The 20472-nt window shown below is 46.1% G+C and overlaps 1 protein-coding gene across 2 annotated transcripts in view; it reads right to left on the bottom strand.

Moving 5' to 3' along the window:
- Nucleotides 1-20472, bottom strand: part of DAPK2 (death associated protein kinase 2) — a 91685-nt gene that overhangs the window by 70936 nt on the left and 277 nt on the right. For both annotated transcript variants that reach the window (XM_066592285.1, XM_066592286.1), the window contains exon 2: nucleotides 1389-1488. In XM_066592285.1, coding sequence (XP_066448382.1) covers nucleotides 1389-1450 — 62 coding nt within the window. In that variant the 5' untranslated portion in view covers nucleotides 1451-1488. The remainder of the gene's footprint in view (nucleotides 1-1388; nucleotides 1489-20472) is intronic.

Here is a 20472-nt window from a genome sequence, read left to right as displayed (position 1 = left end):
ACTTTCATTTTTTTTTCATCCTTTTCCTTTCAATCAGGTAAGGTAACATCTCTCCTTAGGGAGAGCACCAGGAAGGCGAGTGAGGAGACTTATAAGACCATCCATGCTCCTCTGGGTAATATGCAAATAAGGAAGATGGAACGATACCTCTCCAGCTCCACCTATTGAATGGCTGCATTCCTTCAAATCAATACTTGACCCTTTATACAGGTCTGTAGAGCAATGATTGGGAATTTATAAACCAAGCCAGGGTCCATACACAGACAGCCGTTTTGTGGTTCTTGCCAATTATCAGTGTGCAGTGGGATCCTGGCTTGGTTAGCGAGAGGCCTGTGACTTGAAGTCAGTTATGCAAAATATATACAATAACATAATAAAGTCCTTGCAAGTAATGAATTCACCATTTCTAGATGACATAGGTAACACATAGTTAACTTTCGGAATAAGCTGAAAATTCATTGAAGGGATTGATTATCCAAGATTAGAAAAATATGGCTGGTTTTACTTCCAAAAACAGAGCTACACTTCTCCATGGTATGTATGTGGTTTCATAGCTTACCTTAGTTGAAATAAATGAGACTGCAATGCAATACGACTCACAACCAATGTACAGATGGTGGCTGTTCTTGGCAGAAAGCAGTCATGTTTTTCGGCAGTGGCAGCCCCTATAAGTTAGCTTTTGTAGTGTACTACTTCAAGAAAAAAAAATCACAAATTCTACATTTTTTAGTCATGGAAATAAATACCTGTGTCTCCCAACAACACTTCTAGGTTCCGTTATTTAATTTAAATGGATTTTCTGGGATAAAAGTGCTGATGGTCTTTTCTTAGGATAGATCATCAATTTCAGATCAGTGGGGGGTCCACTGCTTGTGACCGCCCCAATCAGGTGACTGAAGAGACCATGGCACTCAAGTGAATAGCGCAGCCTCTTCGCAGACATGTCGCATCACATTCATTGGCACATGGAATGACAGCAGCCATTAAAGTGAACGGGAATGAGCTACTATATCAGGCACAGCCGTTTTACAACATATAGCAATATACCGTAGCTAGTATGGACTGAAGCAAGTGAGTGTCATGGCCACTTCAAACAGTTGATCATCAAAGGTTCCGAATAGTGCACCCCACTAATGAATTATTGATGTATCCTGCAGATAACCCCTTTAATATAATTTCAAGGAACATAATTCTTGTTCTGATTTCTTTTAAATATGGCCACAGGTCATCCCATGAAACAGTAGATCTAATTTCTGGTTTAGTTACCTATAAGCATGTCGCACTGACATAACCAAACAGCTGCAGTACTGTCAACAGTTCTCAAGCAGGTCATATTATTATTTTAGGTCCTATAATCCCGTAAGAGCTGTAAATAAGCCTCATGTTACCTTCCTAGCTCATCGGCTATGGCATACAGGTCTTCAACCTTCTGCTGCTTGAACACAGCCATGCTATGTCTTCACATCAGAAGAACTTCATTGGAGGAGGCTGCAGAGAAACATATGGTTTGATTAGTGTGAACAGTGCAGAAATGTCCTACGCAGCATTGTATCAGCACATATGTCCTACATATTTCTTAGTATCCACATAGTATATCCACATGGGAACAGCAGAAGAGCCTTGTTTGGTGCAGATTGTTAAGGCAGCAGAAATGCTGTCCTAAGCTCTTGCTCACGACTAGAGATGAGTGAGCATATGCGCTAAGGCAAACTACTCGAGCGAGTAGTGCCTTATTCGAGTACCTGCCCGCTCGTCTCTAAAGATTCGGGTGCCGGCAGGGGGCGGGGAGCGGCGGGGAGGAACGGAGGGGAGATCTCTCTCTCCTTCTCCCCCCCCCCCCCCTCTGCTCACCGCCGCAACTCACCTGTCACCCGCGCCAGCACCCAAATCTTTAGAGACGAGCGGGCAGGTACTCGAATAAGGCACTACTCGCTCGAGTAGTTTGCCTTATCGAGTATGCTCACTCATCTCTACTCACGACCTGAAGGTTGCAAGTTCAATCTCTGCATGGTTCAGGTAGCTGGCTCAAGGTTAACTCAGCCCAGTTTGGTAAAATGAGTACCCAGCTTGAATAAATTACTTGAAAATGCTGCAGAATAAGTTGGTGCTATACAAATAACAAGCAGAAGACAGTTTGCAGAATATACTATCTTTTCCCTAAAATAGAAGGACTGACTATCTCCAAATGATAGAGCAGTGCGTATATAATAAAATGGGGTGCAAGCAACTGAAGTGTTTTCTCTACAACAGTCAAGTTTTATCATGCAACTTCATATGCACATTGCTCAGCATCAATTCTATTATAAAACAAACTGCTCCTATGAGGTAATCCTTATCTTAATTTGTTGTCTTGTTATGCATGACACTCGTCTACAATGAGCAAATTGACACGTGTGGGCTGAACCTGTATAGTCAGTGGTTAATGCCAAGCCTGTATTATGAAAAACTTTTGGAATTTTCAGTGTTCAAATATCTTGAAATGTTTACAGCATTCTGCCAAGGCCTACAATATTTAACAAGTATTCACATGTTACATGAGGTGACTGAGAGCAAAGGAAGCCATCAGTCTCACATTATCTACATGCTAAAATCTTCCCTCAAACTATGAGAACTGGTGACAAGGCAAATAGTGGCTCGGCAAAATGTTAATGCTGCCAATTACAATATCTATTCTTTCATCTATTATTATTAACTAATACTTATTAGGAAATTATCATATAGCACCAGCGTTTCTGGTGGTGCAGTGCGCCATACAGCTCTGCTAAATGCACGTCACACACACACAGCTGTGGTAGATGCACGTCTCACACACACACACACAGCTGTGCTACATGCATGTCACACACACACACATCTGTACTACATGCACGCATCACACACACCACAGGCAGCTGTGCTACATGCACGTCACACACACCACACACAAAGCTCTGCTACATGCGCGTGTCACACACAGCTCTGCTACATGGACATCACACATAGCACACACAGCTCTGCTACATGCACGTCACACACAGCACACACAGCTCTGCTACATGCACATCACACACAGCTCTGCTACATGCACATTACACACAGCACACACAGCTCTGCTACATGCTCGTCACACACAGCTCTACTACATGCATCCTGATTCTAACACATCACACAAACCGCTCTACTACATCCATCCTGATCTGCACACATCTCACACAAGGCTCTACTACATCCATCCTGACCCCACACACAGCTCTACTACATCCATCCTGACCCCCCACATCACACACAGCTCTACTACATCTACCTTGAACCCCACACACAGAGCTCTGCTACATCCTGATCCCTTTAACTCATCCAGCAGGGATCACAACCAGCATAGCAGACTCCTGCATCCACTGATCAGCCCCTGGTCATGTGATCCCTGACTCCACACACACACAAGTGACTGATCACATGATGGTGATGTCATCATAGGTCCTGGTAGCTGCTGTCTGTCTCTGTAGGTGGCTCTTTGAGTTGGTGCATATCCAGTATACAGTACTTTCTACCAAACTCCAGAATGGCTCCTCCCACAGCAACGCTGGTGACGTGGGAATGACATCATCGCAGGTCTTTCAGCATGTAATGAACTCACTCACAGACAAGTGGTCATCAGCACTTTGATAATGAAAAATATTGATGGAGAAGAAAATGGATCTCCAGACCATAAGTGTGAATGTACAACCCCAATTGCAAAAAAGTTGGGACACTGCGTAAAATGTAAAGAAAAAAATTATGTGATGATTTGGAATTCTCATATAGCCATATTTTATTCACAATAGAACTCATATCAGTAGTTATGTGAGAGATTTTTAATTCATTTAAAACAATAAGCTTATTTAGAAATTGGTGGCAGCAACACAAAAGTTGGAACAGGACCAAGTATAGCATTGTGTAGAATCACCTCTTCTTGTTACAACAGAAGACAACAGAAAAATTGCTGGAGTTTTGGGAAAGGAATGTTGTCTAGAGATGAGCGAGCGTACTCGTCCGAGCTTGATGCTCGTTCGAGTATTAGGGTGTTGGAGATGCTCGTTTCTTGAGACGAGCACCACGCGATGTTCGTGTTACTTTCACTTTCATCTCTGAGACATTAGCGCGCTTTTCTGGCCAATAGAAAGACATGGAAGGCATTACAACTTTCTCCTGTGATGTTCCAGCCCTATACCACCCCTCTGCAATGAGTGGCTGGGGAGATCAGGTGACACCCGAGTATTAAAATCTGCCCCTCCCGCGGCTCGCCACAGATGCATTCTGACAGAGATCAGGGACAGTGCTGCTGCTGCTATAGGGAGAGCGTTAGGAGTTATATTAGGCTTGAAGAACCCCAACGGTCCTTCTTAGGGCCACATCTGACCGTGTGCAGTACTGTTGAGGCTGCTTTTAGCAGTGTTGCACAAATTTTTTTTTGTATATCGGGCGTGCAGAGCATGGCGTCCTCAGTCTGCAGTCATTGCACAGAGTATAGAGCCAGTACTGGTGAGGCAGGGAAAGAGATATATACAGGCTATATAGGCAGTGGGCTTTTTCAAAAAAATTGGGGAAAAATACTATCTTTGGGCTGCCTGTGACCGTGTATAGTTTACTACGTGTCTGCTGGCGGTAGTAGTCCTAATTAATACGCAGCTAAGCGTTACAGCAGGCTTGCGCAAAATTGTTTCCTGCCTCTGCTGTCTCCGTTACATCACCGCCATCATCCCGGCAGAGGGAAACAGTATATATAATATTATACGCTGCCTACAGTATCTGTCTGCTGGGGGTAGTAGTCCTTATTAATACGCAGCTAAGCGTTACAGCAGCCTTGCGCAAAATTGTTTCCTGCCTCTGCTGTCTCCGTTACATCACTGCCGTCATCCCGACAGAGGGAAACAGTATATATAATATTATACGCTGCCTACAGTATCTGTCTGCTGGGGGTAGTAGTCCTAATTAATACACAGCTAAGCGTTACAGCAGCGTTGCGCAAAATTGTTTCCTGTCTCTGCTGTCTCCGTTACATCACAGCCGTCATCCCGGCAGAGGGAATCAGTATACATAATATTATACGCTGCCTACAGTATCTGTCTGCTGCAGGTAGAAGTCCTAATTAATACGCAGCTAAGCGTTACAGCAGCCTTGCGCAAAATTGTTTCCTGTCTCTGCTGTCTCCGTTACATCACAGCCGTCATCCCGGCAGAGGGAATCAGTATACATAATATTATACGCTGCCTACAGTATCTGTCTGCTGGGGGTAGAAGTCCTAATTAATACGCAGCTAAGCGTTACAGCAGCCTTGCGCAAAATTGTTTCCTGCCTCTGCTGTCTCCGTTACATCACCGCCGTCATCCCGGCAGAGGGAAACAGTATATATAATATTATACGCTGCCTACAGTATCTGTCTGCTGGGGAGAGTAGTCCTAATTAATACGCAGCTAAGCGTTACAGCAGCGTTGCGCAAAATTGTTTCCTGCCTCTGCTGTCTCCGTTACATCACAGCCGTCATCCCGGCAGAGGGAAACAGTATATATAATATTATACGCTGCCTACAGTATCTGTCTGCTGGGGGTAGTAGTCCTTATTAATACGCAGCTAAGCGTTACAGCAGCCTTGCGCAAAATTGTTTCCTGCCTCTGCTGTCTCCGTTACATCACTGCCGTCATCCCGACAGAGGGAAACAGTATATATAATATTATACGCTGCCTACAGTATCTGTCTGCTGGCGGTAGTAGTCCTAATTAATACGCAGCTAAGCGTTACAGCAGCCTTGCGCAAAATTGTTTCCTGCCTCTGCTGTCTCCGTTACATCACAGCCGTCATCCCGGCAGAGGGAATCAGTATACATAATATTATACGCTGCCTACAGTATCTGTCTGCTGGAGGTAGAAGTCCTAATTAATACGCAGCTAAGCGTTACAGCAGCCTTGCGCAAAATTGTTTCCTGCCTCTGCTGTCTCCGTTACATCACCGCCGTCATCCCGGCAGAGGGAAACAGTATATATAATATTATACGCTGCCTACAGTATCTGTCTGCTGGGGAGAGTAGTCCTAATTAATACGCAGCTAAGCGTTACAGCAGCGTTGCGCAAAATTGTTTCCTGCCTCTGCTGTCTCCGTTACATCACAGCCGTCATCCCGGCAGAGGGAATCAGTATACATAATATTATACGCTGCCTACAGTATCTGTCTGCTGTATCAGCTCAGCATTTAAAAAAAATAGAAGCAAAATACTTAAGGCCTAGTACTGGCCTTTGGCCACTTGACTGCTTCTGAGCTGTGAATTCCACTAGCTCAGTGATACGCACCTACGTCTCACTACAGGCGTGCGCAAAATTGTTTCCTGGCTCTGTTGTGCATTCCATAAGCGAAGTCAGCCTCCAACCACAGGCCAATAAGCGGCACATTTAATTACAGCGTTCTGTTTCTGCTGTACTCGTAATACACCATGCTGAGGGGTAGGGGTAGGCCTAGAGGACGTGGACGCGGGCGAGGACGCGGAGGCCCAAGTCAGGGTGTGGGCACAGGCCGAGTTCCTGATCCAGGTGTATCGCAGCTTACTGCTGCGGGATTAGGAGAGAGGCAAGCTTCAGGGGTCCCCAGATTCATCTCACAATTAATGGGTCCACGCGGTAGACCTTTATTAGAAAATGAGCAGTGTGAGCAGGTCCTGTCGTGGATGGCAGAAAGTGCATCCAGCAATCTATCGACCACACAGACTTCTACGCCGTCCACTGCTGCAACTCTGAATCCTCTGGCTGCTGCTTCTCCTTCCTCCCAGCCTCGTCACTCCATTACAATGACACATTCTGAGGAGCAGGCAGACTTCCAGGAACTGCTCTCGGGCCCCTGCCCAGAATGGGCAGCAATGGTTCCTCTCCCACCAGAGGAGTTTGTCGTGACCGATGCCCAACCTTTGGAAAGTTCCTGGGGTCCGGGGGATGAGGCTGGGGACTTCCGGCAACTGTCTCAAGAGCTTTCAGTGGGTGAGGAGGACGAAGACGATGAGACACAGTTGTCTATCAGTGAGGTGGTAGTAAGGGCAGTAAGTCCGAGGGAGGAGCGCACAGAGGATTCGGAGGAAGAGCAGCTGGACGATGAGGTGACTGACCACACCTGGTTTGTTAAGCCTACTGAGGACAGGTCTTCAGAGGGGGAAGCAAGTGCAGCAGCAGGGCAGGTTGGAAGAGGCAGTGCGGTGGCCAGGGGTAGAGACAGGGCCAGACCGAATAATCCACCAACTGTTTCCCAAAGCGCCCCCTCGCGCCATGCCACCCTGCAGAGGCCGAGGAGGTCAAAGGTCTGGCAGTTTTTCACTGAGAGTGCAGACGACCGACGAACAGTGGTGTGCAAAGTTTGTCGCGCCAAGATCAGCCGGGGAGCCACCACCACCAGCCTCACCACCACCAGCATGCGCAGGCATATGATGGCCAAGCACCCCACAAGGTGGGACGAAGGCCGTTCACAGCCTCCGGTGTGCACCACTGTCTCTCCCCCTGTGCCCCACCCTGCCACTGAGATCCAGCCCCCCTCTCAGGACACAGGCACTACCGTCTCCCAGCCTGCACCCACACCCTCACCTCCGCTGTCCTTGGCCCCATCCAGCAATGTCTATCAGCGCACCGTCCAACCGTCGCTAGCGCAAGTGTTTGAGCGCAAGCGCAAGTACGCAACCACGCACCCGCACGCTCAAGCGTTGAACGTGCACATAGCCAAATTGATCAGCCTGGAGATGCTGCCGTATAGGCTTGTGGAAACGGAGGCTTTCAAAAACATGATGGCGGCAGCGGCCCCGCGCTACTCGGTTCCCAGTCGCCACTACTTTTCCCGATGTGCCGTCCCAGCCCTGCACGACCACGTCTCCCGCAACATTGTACGCGCCCTCACTAACGCGGTTACTGCCAAGGTCCACTTAACAACGGACACGTGGACAAGCACAGGCGGGCAGGGCCACTATATCTCCCTGACGGCACATGGGGTGAATTTAGGAGAGGCTGGGACCGAGTCAGAGCCTGGGACCGCTCACGTCCTACCCACCCCCAGAATTGCGGGCCCCAGCTTGGTGCTGGTATCTGCGGCGGTGTATGCTTCCTCCACTAAACCACCCTCCTCCTCCTCCTCCTCCTCCTACGCAACTTCTGTCTCGCAATCAAGATGTGTCAGCAGCAGCACGTCGCCACCAGTCGGTGTCGCGCGGGGTGGCAGCACAGCGGTGGGCAAGCGCCAGCAGGCCGTGCTGAAACTACTCAGCTTAGGAGAGAAGAGGCACACGGCCCACTAACTGCTGCAGGGTCTGACAGAGCAGACCGACCGCTGGCTTGCGCCGCTCAGCCTCCAACCGGGCATGGTCGTGTGTGACAACGGGTGTAACCTGGTGGCGGCTCTGCAGCTCGGAAGCCTCACGCACGTGCCATGCCTTGCCCACGTCTTTAATTTGGTGGTTCAGCGCTTTCTGAAAAGCTACCCACGCTTGTCAGACCTGCTCGGAAAGGTGCGCCGGCTCAGCGCACATTTCCGCAAGTCCAAGACGGACGCTACCACCCTGCGGTCCCTGCAACATCGGTTTAATCTGCCAGTGCACCGACTGCTGTGCGACGTGCCCACACGGTGGAACTCTACACTCCACATGTTGGCCAGGCTCTATGAGCAGCGTAGAGCTATAGTGGAATACCAACTCCAACATGGGCGGCGTAGTGGGAGTCAGCCTCCTCAATTCTTTACAGAAGAGTGGGCCTGGTTGGCAGACATCTGCCAGGTCCTTGGAAACTTTGAGGAGTCTACCCAGATGGTGAGCGGCGATGCTGCAATCATTAGCGTCACCATTCCTCTGCTATGCCTCTTGAGAAGTTCCCTGCAAAGCATAAAGGCAGACGCTTTGCGCTCGGAAACGGAGGCGGGGGAAGACAGTATGTCGCTGGATAGTCAGAGCACCCTCATGTCTATATGCGTTGAGGAGGAGGAGGTGGAGGAGCATGAGGAGGAGGGGGAAGAGACAGCTTGGCCCACTGCTGAGGGTACCCATGCTGCTGTCATCCTTTCAGCGTGTATGGCCTGAGGAGGAGGAGGAGGATCCTGAAAGTGATCTTCTTAGTGAGGACAGCCATGTGTTGCGTACAGGTACCCTGGCACACATGGCTGACTTCATGTTAGGATGCCTTTCTCGTGACCCTCGCGTTACACGCATTCTGGCCACTACGGATTACTGGGTGTACACACTGCTCGGCCCACGGTATAAGGAGAACCTTTCCACTCTCATACCCGAAGAGGAAAGGGGTTCGAGAGTGATGCTATACCACAGGACCCTGGCGGACAAACTGATGGTAAAATTCCCATCCGACAGCGCTAGTGGCAGAAAGCGCAGTTCCGAGGGCCAGGTAGCAGGGGAGGCGCGGAGATCAGGCAGCATGTACAGCACAGGCAGGGGAACACTATCCAAGGCCTTTGCCAGCTTTATGGCTTCCCAGCAAGACTGTGTCACCGCTCCCCAGTCAAGGCTGAGTCGGCCGGAGCACTGTAAAAGGATGGTGAGGAAGTACGTAGCCGATCGCACGACCGTCATCCGTGACGCCTCTTCCCCCTACAACTACTGGGTGTCGAAGCTGGACCCGTGGCATGAACTCGCGCTGTATGCCCTGGAGGTGCTTGCTTGTCCTGCGGCTAGCGTCTTGTCAGAGAGGATGTTTAGTGCGGCTGGGGGAATAATCACGGATAAGCGTACCCGCCTGTCAACCGACAGTGCCGACAGGCTTACAATCATAAAGATGAACAAAGCCTGGATTTCCCCAGAGTTCTCTTCTCCACCAGCGGACAGCAGCAATACCTAAACAATGCGTAGGCTGCACCCACGGATGGAAGCATCGTTCTCTATCACCATCAAAAACGGGGACCTTTTAGCTTCATCAATCTGTGTATTATATTCATCCTCCTCCTCCTGCTCCTCCTCCTGAAACCTCACGTAATCACGCCGAACGGGCAATTTTTCTTAGGCCCACAAGGCTCAGTCATATAACTTTTGTATAGAATGTTTATACGTTTCAATTCTCAATTCAATAAAGTGTTGAAACTTGCACCTGAACCAATTTTTATTTTAACTGGGCTGCCTACAGGCCTAGTTACAAATTAAGCCACATTAACCAAAGCGATTAATGGCTTTCACCTGCCCTCTTGGTTGGGCATGGGCAATTTTTCTGAGGTACATTTGCACTCTTGGTACACCAATTTTTTTGGGCCCTCGCCTACATTGTAATCCTAGTAATTTTTAGCCCACCTGCATTAAAGCTGACGTTACCTCAGCTGTGCTGGGCACTGCAATGGGATATATTTATGTACCGCCGATGGGTTCCAGGGAGCCGCCCATGCTGTCGGTCCACACGGAGTTGTAACTGAATGTGTCCACTTCTAAAGAACCCCAGTCTGACTGGGGCATGCAGTGTGGGCCGAAGCCCACCTGCATCAAACCTGATGTTACCTCAGCTGTGATGGGCAATGCAATGGGATTTATTTATGTACCGCCGGTGGGTTCTAGGGAGCCACCCATGCTGTGGGTCCACAGGGACTTCACATTAGGGATTTGTACCTGCCAGTGTCTATGTATTAAAAACCCCGGTCAGACTGGGGCATGCAGTGTGGGCCGAAGACCACCTGCATTTAATCGGACGTTACCTCAGCTGTGATGGGCAATGCAATGGGATTTATTTATGTACAGCCGGTGGTTTCCTGGGACCCACCCATGCTGTCGGACCACACGGAGTTGTAACTGCATGTGTCCACTTCTAAAGAACCCCAGTCTGACTGGGGCATGCAGTGTGGGCCGAAGCCCACCTGCATCAAACCTGACGTTACCTCAGCTTTGATGGGCAATGCAATGGGATTTATTTATGTACCGCCGGTGGCTTCCTGGGACCCACCCATGCTGTCGGTCCACACGGAGTTGTAACTGCATGTGTCCACTTCTAAAGAACCCCAGTCTGACTGGGGCATGCAGTGTGGGCCGAAGCCCACTTGCATCAAACCTGACGTTAGCTCAGCTGTGATGGGCAATGCAATGGGATATATTTATGTACCGCCGGTGGGTTCCAGGGAGCCACCCATGCTGTCGGACCACACGGAGTTGTAACTGCATGTGTCCACTTCTAAAGAACCCCAGTCTGACTGGGGCATGCAGTGTGGGCCGAAGCCCACCTGCATCAAACCTGACGTTACCTCAGCTGTGATGGGCAATGCAATGGGATATATTTATGTACCGCCGGTGGGTTCCAGGGAGCCACCCATGCTGTGGGTCCACAGGGACTTCACATTAGGGATTTGTACCTGCCAGTGTCTATGTATTAAAAACCCCGGTCAGACTGGGGCATGCAGTGTGGGCCGAAGACCACCTGCATTTAATCGAACGTTACCTCAGCTGTGATGGGCAATGCAATGGGATTTATTTATGTACCGCCGGTGGCTTCCTGGGATCCACCCATGCTGTCGGACCACACGGAGTTGTAACTGCATGTGTCCACTTCTAAAGAACCTCAGTCTGACTGGGGCATGCAGTGTGGGCCGAAGCCCACCTGCATCAAACCTGACGTTACCTCAGCTGTGATGGGCAATGCAATGGGATTTATTTATGTACCCCCGGTGGCTTCCTGGGAACCACCCATGCTGTGGGTCCACAGGGACTTCACATTAGGGATTTGTACCTGCCATTGTCTATGTATTAAAAACCCCGGTCAGACTGGGGCATGCAGTGTGGTCCGAAGCCCACCTGCATTAAACCTGACGTTACCTCAGCTGTGCTGCTGGGCACTGCAATGGGATACATTTATGTACAGCCGGTGGGTTCCAGGGAGCCACCCATGCTGTGGGTGCACACGGAATTCCCATTGCGGAGTTGTACCTGCCTGTGACTATTTATAAAAAACCTCGGTCTGACTGGGGCATGCAGACACCTTGACAGAATGAATAGTGTGTGGCACATGGGTTCCCCATTGCTATGCCCACGTTTGCAGCTCCTGGTGGAGGTGGCACAGGATTGGATTTCTCATTGCTTCTGTACAGCATTGTGGGCTATCGCCCCGCCCCTTTTAAAGAGGGTCGCTGCCTGGCCGTGGCAACCATCTGCAGTGTGTGCCTGCGGTTCCTCCTCATGGCAGACGCACTTATAAATAGACATGAGGGTGGTGTGGCTATGAGGCCAGCGTGTGGCATGAGGGCAGCTGAAGGTTGCGCAGGGACACTTTGGTGTGCGCTGTGGACACTGGGTCGTGCGGGGGGGGGTTGGGCAGCATGTAACCCAGGAGAAGTGGCAGCGGAGTGTCATGCAGGCAGTAATTGTGCTTTGTTGGAGTTAGTGTGGTGCTTAGCTAAGGTATGCCTTGCTAATGAGGGTTTTTCAGAAGTAAAAATTTTTGGGGGAGTGGGGGCACTCTTGCCGCTATTGTGGCTTAATAGTGGGACTTGGGAACCTGAAATGCAGCCCAACATGTAGCCCCTCGCCTGCCCTATCCGTTGCTGTGTCGTTCCCATCACTTTCTTGAATTGCCCAGATTTTCACAAATGAAAACCTTAGCGAGCATCGGCGATATACAAAAATGCTCGGGTCGCCCATTGACTTCAATGGGGTTCGCTAGTGGAAACGAACCCTCGAGCATCGCGAAAAGTTCGTCTCGAGTAACGAGCATCCGAGCATTTTGGTGCTCGCTCATCTCTAATGTTGTCCCATTCTTGTCTGATGTATGATTCTAGCTGCTCAACAGTCCTGGGTCGCCTTTGCTGGATTTTTCATTTCATAATGTGTCAAATGTTTTCCATTGGTGAAAGGTCTGGACTTCAGGCCGCCAGTTCAGCATCCGGACTCTTCTTTTGCGAAGCCATGCTGTTGTGATGGATTAAGTAAGTGACATTGTCTTACAGAAATATGCAAGACCTTTCTGGAAAGAGGTGTTGTCTGAACGGGAGCATATGTTGTTCTAAAACCTATATATATTGCTTACCATTGACAAAGTCTTTCAAGATGCGTAAGCTGCCCATGCCATAGGCACTAATGCAACCTCATACAATCATAGATGCAGGTTATTGAACTGTGTGTTGATAACAAGCTGGATGCTCCCTCTCCTCTTGAGTTTTTAGAACACGGCGTCCGTGGTTTCCAAAAAGAATTTCAAATTTCGATTCATCTGACCACAGAACAGTTTTTCATTTTGTCTTAATACCTTTTAAAAGAGTCTTGACCCAAAGAATATGCCACTGTTTCTGGATTGTCTTGCTATATGGCTTCTTCTTTGCATGATACAGCTTTAATTGTGTTAAGAGACAATGATTTCTGGAAATGCTCCTGAGCCTATGCAGTGATTTGCATTCCAGAATCACGCCTGTTTTTAATGTACTGCTGCCTGAGGGCCAGTAGATCTCAAGCATCCAATATTGACTATCAGCCCTGTTTCTTGTCCACATGAATTTCTCTGAATCCTTTGATGATAATATGTACTGTAGATGGTGAGATATTCAAAGTCTTCACTATTTTATGTTCAGGGACATGTTTCTAAAATTGATCCACAATTTTCAGAAGCAGTTTTTCTCAGATTGGGGAACCTCTGGTCATCTTTGCTTCTGAGAGACTTTACCTCTCTAGCAAGCTCTTTTGATACACATTCATATAACAGTAGAAAATAGCCCCCCCCCCCCCCCCAGCTGTTATTCATTAGTACCAGTTACTTTTCCAGCCTTTTGTAACCCGTCTGAACTTTTATGAGATGTGTTTTTGCCATGAATTCTAAATGAGTTAATATTTTAAATGAAATGGAAAAAGTATCACTTTAACAAAGCATTGCATTTTTTTCTTTGTATTTATTTACATTTTACACAGCGTCCCGTATTTTTTTGAAATTGGAGTCGGATGCCACGGATGCCACAAATTGCTATGTAAGGAATAACTCACATTAGTGAACCAAAGGTGAATGTTAATTTTGATGTGTTTTTTTAAGCATAATCTGTCTTCATTTTGGTCAGAGATTTGGTCAGTTGCTATTAAAAATAACTCAAGGTTTTTATAAAAAAAAAAAAAACTAAACAAATTTTGCATTCTGTATCCTACCATTTGGTTTTAAAATAGAGGATAACGGGGTCAAACAAAAACGTACTTCAGATCTTTGCCTCCAGGAATCCACTCTCCACCTGTGCACAGACAAGCCCATGTAGCAGGGTCTGCCACGGTCGACAAAGAAAAAAAGCCCAGAGTCACGGCTGACAGCCAATAAAATATCTTGTCTTTATTAGTAATTAATAAAACATGTTTGTACAAGGAATATCATTCCCAGCGGCTTACGCATTCGGTAGTACACTTACTCATAGTGACTATGAGTAAGATGAACTACTGAAATGTGGAAACCATTGGAGTTGATATTCATTGTATGGACATGTTTTTTGCCTTTCCAATAAAGACAGGATGTTTTATTGGGACCCTTCTGTGACACTGGATGGTTTTTATTTGATGCCTAGAGCATGGAAGCATAATGATTGCCGTTGCAAGAGGGTACAATCGTGACCAGGCTCAGTTGGGAAGGGGGCCCACCCAGATCCCCAGGCAAGGGGTGTTTTCAACAGATCCATGTTCTCAGGATGTGGATTTAGTTGAAAATAAAAGGCAGTGCAGACAGCTGGAGTATCAGTATTGCAGTATCAGAGCAACGAGTTGCAAGTTCAGGCGGCATGATGGCTCCATTACATTTCACCACCTGTGTGAGACTGCAGAAGACCCACTTGTCGTGGAAATAGAGTAGATGAGTCTTTTTTTTTAAATTTTAGTTGGCACAAAATGCATCATTACTCTATGAAGACTATTACTATATAGGAACACTAGTACTGTATGGTAGCACAAAGGGGATACTATTACTATATGTGGGCACAAAGAGAGTAATGATAATGTATGGGGGTACAAAATGAGTCACTGTTACTATCTGGAAGCACAAAGGAGGACACTATTGATAAATGGAGCACAAAGGTGGAAATAATACTATATGAGGGCACAAAGAGAATTAATACAATTCAGAGCACAAAGAAGGCACTGTTGTAATATGGGGGTACAATGGAGGCACTCCTACAAAATGGGGGCACTTTTACTGTATGAGGGCCCAAAACGGGATGCAAAATGGGTACTGATACCCTATAATGGGCACAAAAGGCGATGCAAAATGGGTACTGATACTGTATAATGGGCAATTGTATTATTACAATATGGGGCACAAAGATGGTACTATTACTTTGTTGGGCACAAATGGAGGGTACTGTTCCTTTGTTTGGCACCAAGGGACATTATTACCACCTGGAAGACTATGTATATTCGTGTTTGTGCAAAGGTGGAGATGTGTTGTAAAAGTGAGGAGCCAAAAAGGCGTATGCGTTAAATTCTGCAGATGTGAGCCATGGATGATAGAAGTCATGATGGGGGGGCTGGGATGGATGAAAAGGAAAAATGAAGGTGAATGACCACAATCAGATAAGATGTCCTCTGTGAGTTTCCAGATTTCAGAGTACTATAATTACTTACAAGTTCTGAAGAATATATGTACCATATGTATTTCTACATATGTGTATATATTATTTGTGTTATTTTATTGAAGGGGGGGAATAGGCCAATTGACCTGTGGTCCATAGAGGACTCTAGTTGAGCCCCTGCTAGACTATAATTAGTGGTCTTTGTAGAATATATAGCATTATTTTACCACTAGAGATGAGTGAGCACCAAAATGCTCGGGTGCTCGTTATTTGAGCTTTTCAGAATATTCGAGAGCTCTATTCGAGTAACAAACCCCATTGAAGTCAATGGGAGACTCGAGCATTTTTACAATGGACCCGCCGGGTGCCGAGATTTTTTTTTCTCTCTCTTTCTCTCTCTCTCAGCCAGCCAGCCACATACTGCTGTGGACATGCGCACGCTGGCACGTCACAACGGGGAGGGGTCGAAGACGGAGTGGTGCTCGCTCGAGTAACGAGCACCATCGAGTATGCTAATACTCGAACGAGCATGTTCGCTCATCTCTATTTCCCACACTTACTGCTCTTTAAATCAAAGCAATGCAACTATTTTTGACACTTATTTTTTTGTGCACAGAACCTGATAAATCACTTTTCCAGTTGTACACTTCAATTATAGCTCAAATTGAAAACATAAATGCAACATCTTTCAAGTATCACAGAAATCAGCCATATACTTACTGATAAACTGATGCAAAAGGGCGGGCATATATATCATGTAACCCCCCCAACATGCAGACGGCCAGAATGCTACATGGAGGAGCAACTTACACATGTGCTGGACACTGATAAGTTATCCACGCACAAGCCCTCCTTATACTGAGGGGGGTGGCTGCTTAGTGTTAATTCCTGCACAGAAAGGTAGATACAGGGTGTCAGGCCATATGGTACATGTAATGCAACATGCAGGCTTACAAACTATTAATGATGCCATGTCTAAATCTAGCCGGTTTCCCTGTACCCTACAGGTGAACCACATTGGCACTGGCCGCCTGGGCTCCCCTAGCATTCAAAGCTGCACTGGATGTTATTGATAAATACTGATAAGTACAAGGTATTAGCTGACATTTTGGCCAAAATGTGTGAACCCACAACCCGCTTTAATGGTCCTCATATATTGTGGGTCCCTACGCTAACATTAGTTAAAATCACAGAAGGGGAATATTCAAAAAAGTCACAGAAAGCAGACGTTTTCGGTGACTTTTTTGAATATTTCCCTTCTGTGATTTTAACTAATATTTCAGGTATCAGATTCATACTGGCAGTGTGATTTTCAAGCAGGTCTCACTTTTTTTTATTTGTAGGTGATCTTAATCAAAAGATAAAGGGCTCAGATCCATACTAAGTTGGCCATAGTGGCACATGAGGCATCTTCTGTACCACTCTATGCCTCAAACAAGGGTTTCAAATGTCAGATTGATATAAGGATCCCACAGAATAAAAGAATGACATTCTCCATCAAACTCCATATCTATCGCTCTATTTTCCCTGGCCATCTGCTGCCCACTTTCACCGCCTTGTCTTTTTCATGTTTTATTTAGTAACAACACTGAATCACATTGAAATTAATTTGGGTTTTGACAATTATCAACAGAAAAATCCAAAGTCTCTTTAATGTCATGACCAAAGGCACAATTTAGTGCCAGAAACGTGTCAAACGACCTTTTCGAGCTGTGGTTGTAATTCACATATATTGTTTTTTTTAGTTAAGAATAACATTTTGGATTTTAATTTTGCAAGCCTGGATTGAGCTGGCTTTATGTACAATTTACAGCATATACAGAACATATATGCAAATCTATATACATGCTGTGACCATACAAACACACAAGACTTAGTAAAGCAGCTAATAAAGATCAATCCAATAAAAATTATGCTGCTTGGCCCATAGCAAACTGTAAAGACATATAATGCATACAACAAAGATAAGTGCAGATAACAGGTTAGGTAAACATAACATCAGCCTCCCGCAGACGGCCGGGTCGGATCCTGCTGGGAGAATTCTCGCAGCGGGATGCGAGCTGTGCCCCTGCAGTGACCAGTGCGGCTCACCTGCTCTGCCGGCTCCTCAGCTTTGCTATGTGCCGGCTGCTGCAGCGATTTGTTTACCGCACAAGTTTTCACGCGGTCAAATCATGGCTGTCTGCATAGGATTGCATTATCTAATGGGGGCCTGTGTGCGGGAGGCCATCAGAAGACGCAGAGATTGTGTACACACTGACTGCAGGTCTGACAGCATGCAGAGCAGTGTGAGCACATGAGTAACCTGGGAAGATAGCCTCAGCCCCATAGCAACATCCTAATGTCGCAATTACTAGAAAAGATGAATGTCTAACAACAAGCAGTGGATTGTAGGGGGCTACCTTGATTTACAGTGGTAAAGCAAAAAACAAATTAATGAAAGTATATTACAAGACTGATGAGACACAAACAGGCTATTAAATGAGCATCAGTTGTCTGAAAAGTTAAGTACACTTTAACCTGTACATTCATCTAAACGTCTACACAGAATGAGGCTGCATTAAACATTACGTTTGTAACTACGTTGTGTCCACACATAACAGACATGCTACAAAATCTGCAGTGAATTATAGTACCAGCGATGTGGATGAGCGCTGAACAAATCTAGTCCACACGCTGTGGATTATTTTCGTGCAGAAGTTGACCTACGGTGCAAAGTTTAATTCTGTAACATCTCAATTCCTGTTGCAGATGTTCACAGCATCCCTCAAACACAGATAAACAAAATTTGCAAATCCACATGTTACACAGATTTGCAGCTGAATTCTCCAGCATATTTGCAGCAGAATCTAATCTAACATGGTCCAATCAGAGTTGACAGTGTCAGACAGTAGGGAGACATCTCTTTGAGAAGAGGAATGGTAACATGGAGTTATCAATTTATTGATACATTGCTAGGAGGAATAACAGAGGAACAGCACAACACAGAGCTCTAAAACAAAATGCTCCAGAGTTGAGACTTATTAAGGCCACACTGTGAAATAATAGGTTAACAATCAGTCAGAACAATTCTGAGATGTTAATAAATGCCTGGCATCCGTTCACAGAGCAATAAACAATAGCACTAATGGTTAGTGTTGATCATGGTTGTGGAGCCAGTAAACCGGATTACTAACTCATGTAATAATTAGTAATAACAAATGTAACGTATAATATTTTTATTTGTTAACCAGGGGTTGGAGTTGGTACATTTCTACTCTGACTCCACAGCCCTGTAAGGAATGTCATCCATTGCATCACTGCCTCTTGTCAGGATCCCCACTGCCTTTTTTCTAGTTTGGATTTACATGTTTGCAGTAGAGAAAGTCCATTCCTTCAATCCCTCTAGATAAAGGTTGTGGAGTGGTTCATCGACTAAGGCAAATAATCATGTTTGTGAAAGGATTTATATCAGCGTGTATCGCTCATGTCAGGAATGCAATACTAAGAATATTCCTGACTTCCCGTAACCTCTTCTTTATTAACCCTCTAATTACCGGACACCACACATCATGGGGTCATAAGCCTATGAATGGACTACTCACCTACTTCCTGTCAAGAGGGCTCATTTTAATACATTGTTCACTGACACTAAGTTATTATATATTGAATGTGAGGTTTTTACATGTGGAAACTCCCAATGACTATATGATTTCTGTAGTTTCCCTAAATAACTACAGAGCGGAAAGATAAACTGATCCTCTGTGCTACCTGAAGACTATAAAAAGAGCCAATCTGTTCACCATTGCAAGTCTGCCGCAAATCTACACGTCGGGCGTACGGATTTTGGTGTGGATACTTTCAGTGCAGAATATTCCAGCACATGTGAAAGCACCCTAAAGAGTGTGAAGAACTAGATATGTCTTGTGACAGGTACGATTATAGTGATTGGTTTTTCCAATGCTGGACTTGTGCTGCAGGATCAGCCAATGTGGCAGAAATATCAAAACCCAGTTAGAAGCATAGTTAGAACATTGGGATGTAGATAGGAAGTGTGCCAAGGGTTTGTCATCTAGACAGGTCCACTTCACTAAACCTTCGCCTGAATCACAATTGTGCTTTGGAAGTAGCACTGCCTCAGGATTATTGACTGACATACAATAATCTATTTATGTGGTTTCCATCCAAGTCTCTATGAATCCTAGCTATAGGTTCTGCCAAAAACGGATCAGCATGGGTCATCATGTGCACAGTAAAGAGGGACAGATTTAGGGGCTCCCTGAATCCACATAGGTGTATATTGGATGAATCTAAGTATATTTAGACCATGTGTGTCAGATTACGTCCTGCAGGCAATGAGGACTGGAGAAGTTACAGATCTCCAGGACTTGTACAGTACATATGACCATCCAAATGTCTTGTTCCCGACCCAACTGTCTTGTCTCAATGAAAATATACATCAAGTGCTTATAGGATTCCATAAAAGATCAGTGTCATAAATGTGTCCTTTCTATGTATGTTAGTGGGCAGCAATGGATATGACCGTTTGGTTCTAATAATAAACAGATACAGAAGGGTGACACCACTATATGTTCTCTTTAAAGGTCTTTTGGGGCAATTTCTATTGATGACCTATCCTCAGGATCAGTCATCAATAGTTGGTCATAGGGGGTCTGCCACTCCAACTATTGATGACTTATCTTGAGAACATGTCATTAATAAAAACTGCCTGGAAAACCTTTATTTAAAAAAACTGAATTTAACTGCTTATTCCCTAATATAATCTTATTAGACTTGGCCCCTTTTACAGCAAGAGTATCCCATAATAAAACAAGAGTCAGGGAAGGAATTCAGCAGTTTTAGGACAGTCTGTGCTTCATCCACACTAGGATGCCCCTGCTGTAGAGGGGCCATGCAGGTAATAACATGGTATGGGGGGATTGCTACTTGGGTCATTCTCTGAAAGCAGTAGAACATATAGGGAACTACATTTACACAAACTTCGAGTACAAGAGGAAACTACAC

Source organism: Eleutherodactylus coqui, chromosome 2 (genome assembly GCF_035609145.1).
Source record: "Eleutherodactylus coqui strain aEleCoq1 chromosome 2, aEleCoq1.hap1, whole genome shotgun sequence".
Taxonomy (NCBI): domain Eukaryota; kingdom Metazoa; phylum Chordata; class Amphibia; order Anura; family Eleutherodactylidae; genus Eleutherodactylus; species Eleutherodactylus coqui.
Note: the sequence above shows the minus strand (reverse complement) of the source record. Positions and strands in the feature narration are given on the sequence as shown.